Source organism: Perkinsus marinus (genome assembly GCF_000006405.1).
Source record: "Perkinsus marinus ATCC 50983 genomic scaffold scf_1104296965872, whole genome shotgun sequence".
Classification (NCBI taxonomy): domain Eukaryota; phylum Perkinsozoa; order Perkinsida; family Perkinsidae; genus Perkinsus; species Perkinsus marinus.
Window position 1 is genome coordinate 1 of NW_003204180.1, and position 1,412 is coordinate 1,412.

The window sequence follows — 1,412 nt, forward strand, 5'->3', positions numbered from 1 at the left end:
TTACTAGCAATAGATATTCCCGGTATGCACGGCGCCGCACGACGGTGTTTGGCAGTGTTGTGGATTACCAGTGCGTTCTGGTGCCTAGGGACTCTCCCATTGCATATTACTGCTCTTGCCGTCCCTATGTTGGTAGTCGTATTTCGTTGTTTGCCCTCGGCTGGTGGAGATCGACAGAAAGCGGCCTTGATGGCAATCAAGTCTATGTGGTCCGGTTCTCAGCTGATGGTCCTTGCCAGTTTTTCCCTAGCAGCTGCTTTGTCTAAGCTCAGGCTTGACAAGGAGATTGCTTGTATACTGTTGAAGTCGGCTGGGGGCAAGAGCCGGGTTCGAACCCTGCGGATGATGATGTTGGTAGCTTATATAGTGTCAGCGGCTGTAGGCAATGTAGCTGCTAGTGTCCTGTGTATGAGTATAGTAAGCCCGATACTCGATGAGCTGCCACAGAATCTACCCTCGACCTACTCCTATGGTAGGGCTATGTTGCTGTCAATTGCGTTTGCGTGCAACATTGGAGGTATGACTAGTCCGGTGGCCTCTCCACAGAACGTGGTAGCCTTTGCGACGCTTCACACTGACTACGGTCTTTCGTTTGCCCAATGGTGTGGTATTGCTATCCCGACCTCATTCGTACTGCTCGTTGCTGTCTCCTTTGTGACACGACCGAAGTTCCACCATCGACGAGCCAGTAAAGTCCAACAGCCTCTACTGCACGAGACCGCCAATCCTGACTATCTAGCTCTCCCACCTAGGTTAGTAGCCTCAGCGAGCGGAGCGTTGTTCGGTAATTGGCAACGGACTGTGGTTATTGTTATTGTCATTGGATGTATCATTATGTGGCTTTCTTCTAGTCTCACTTGTGCTGTCTTTGGTGACACGTCGCTATCTGCATTGCTACCATTGGTATTGCTATTTTCTATTCCTGGCTTGCTCACCAAAGCTGACTTCCTATCCCTTCCCTGGGATGTGTGCTTCCTTTTGGCAGGAGGCTCGTGTCTGGCATTGGCCGTGAGAGACTCAAAGCTGTTGGAGATTGCATCAAGCGGAGCATCTCAGATTCTTCACGGTGCGCCTCTGTGGGTATGCATCGTCGGTACTGTTACCTTCGTCACACTATGTTCAACGGCTGTCTCCCATATTGCAGCTGCTAATGTGCTCATGCCCTTCATCGTAGCCCTAGGGGATGAGGTTGTCCCTAAGGGCATCAGAGGAGGAGTTACCCTGATAGCGATGCCAGCTGCCTTGGCCCTCTCCGCTGGCTCAGCCTTACCGGTGAGCTCAGCGCCCAACGTCAATGCTACTGCTATCAAGCGACAAGGAGATGATAACAGACCGTGGCTCCAACCGAAAGACTTCATCATTCCAGGAGCTGTGACTTCTGTGGTGGCGGTATTTGTTATCTCCGGACTGGG

General features: G+C 51.7%; 1 protein-coding gene across 1 annotated transcript; it reads left to right on the plus strand.

Annotated features, from left to right (window-relative positions):
* Positions 1 to 834: 834 nt before the first annotated feature.
* Pmar_PMAR009750 (conserved hypothetical protein) lies at positions 835 to 1,389 on the plus strand (the record flags this gene model as incomplete). The annotated part of the gene is made up of 1 exon (XM_002769399.1): positions 835 to 1,389. A coding segment is annotated over one exon (555 nt), but the record flags the coding sequence as incomplete, so codon positions are not given.
* Positions 1,390 to 1,412: the final 23 nt, after the last annotated feature.